At 36.9% G+C, this 1,173-nt stretch overlaps 2 protein-coding genes across 2 annotated transcripts in view; both read left to right on the forward strand.

Moving 5' to 3' along the window:
• Positions 1–214, forward strand: part of LOC119594337 (gamma-butyrobetaine dioxygenase-like) — a 13,098-nt gene extending 12,884 nt beyond the window's left edge. The window contains exon 12 of the mRNA XM_037943395.1: positions 166–214. Within this exon, the coding sequence (XP_037799323.1) occupies positions 166–214 (49 nt within the window). The remainder of the gene's footprint in view (positions 1–165) is intronic.
• A 364-nt stretch (positions 215–578) lies between these two features.
• LOC119593914 overlaps positions 579–1,173 on the forward strand; it is a 6,947-nt gene continuing 6,352 nt past the window's right edge. Inside the window, exon 1 of the mRNA XM_037942933.1 lies at positions 579–669. The gene's annotated coding sequence lies outside the window, so the exon portion shown is untranslated. The remainder of the gene's footprint in view (positions 670–1,173) is intronic.

Here is a 1,173-nt window from a genome sequence, read left to right on the forward strand (position 1 = left end):
ATACAAACACGAGCAGAACGTGTCTCGAACGGGACAGCTATTGATCGAGTGTAATGTGGTTAATTCAGTGCGAAAAGCGCAAACTCTAGCTTGCCAAGAAATGGATTTAAGAACTTTTCTAGTTGTTAGAACGAAGTTGTGATAATTTTTTATTTCTATCCCTAGATATTTACGCTCATTTGATATCAGTGGTTTAGAGGTTATCTTGCAGTAACTTTCGTATTATATATACAAACAAATAACGCTTTATATTCCCTAGCAAAACAGGATACTTTGACATGGGAACTTGGCTGATTACGAACCAAACAAGTTTATTTCAAGAACTGTACTCTATTGCAAAGTCTTACGGAATGCTTCAGTATTTCAGCGCTGCCATTCTAGCGATTTTCCCGCTAGATCTAGAGTTTTTGAGTTACGATCTATCGGGAAAAAAATGAAAGTTTACTCTACATCTAGCATTTTTATAGTGCTTTTTAGCAGGAAAATGAGGAACTTTTTCTCTAATGTCTGGCGATTTTTAAAAGTCCAGCCTAGCGGGTTTGTGGAAATATGAATGGCAACACTGAGTACATGTTCAGAGTGCACTTCGCGTTCATAGATTAAGCTTGCTGCATTCGCTCTGTAAGGTGACCATCGTTGGAAGAAAGGTTGATAAATATTTTCGAGAACGTAAGTAGTGATCGTAGCCACTGAAGATTTTTTTTTCAGAACTTAAGAAATAGTTAAGGCTTTTCAGATACATAACATAATTCAAGACGAGAAAGTGTTGCTGATCCATGTAAAGTGCCATTACTCGTTAGGTGAAATCGTGACTTCCCAAGGGTACCACAAAACTCCCTTTTGGCAATGTGAAGGTTATATTCAAGGTGATATATAAATCTAAACGGACAGGCAGGCAGTAGCGTATATACACCACCAAAGAAACATTATATGGAATTTCAGTGTTGCTCGTTTTGTTGTGACTGTATCTATGGCGACAACGGTCTGCACACTGAGAATTATCTTCAAATACTCTAAGTCATAGACTACAGGTATGAAACCCTCCATGAAATATTAATAAATTCGAAGTTAAACATGAGAATCAATAGTACCCTTCCGCAATTACCGTGTTTAATGATTTATATGATATATATCATGTGGAACGTAGTATTATTGGGGTTGGAAAGGTTTCGT

This window comes from Penaeus monodon, chromosome 33 (assembly GCF_015228065.2).
Source record: "Penaeus monodon isolate SGIC_2016 chromosome 33, NSTDA_Pmon_1, whole genome shotgun sequence".
Classification (NCBI taxonomy): Eukaryota; Metazoa; Arthropoda; class Malacostraca; order Decapoda; family Penaeidae; genus Penaeus; species Penaeus monodon.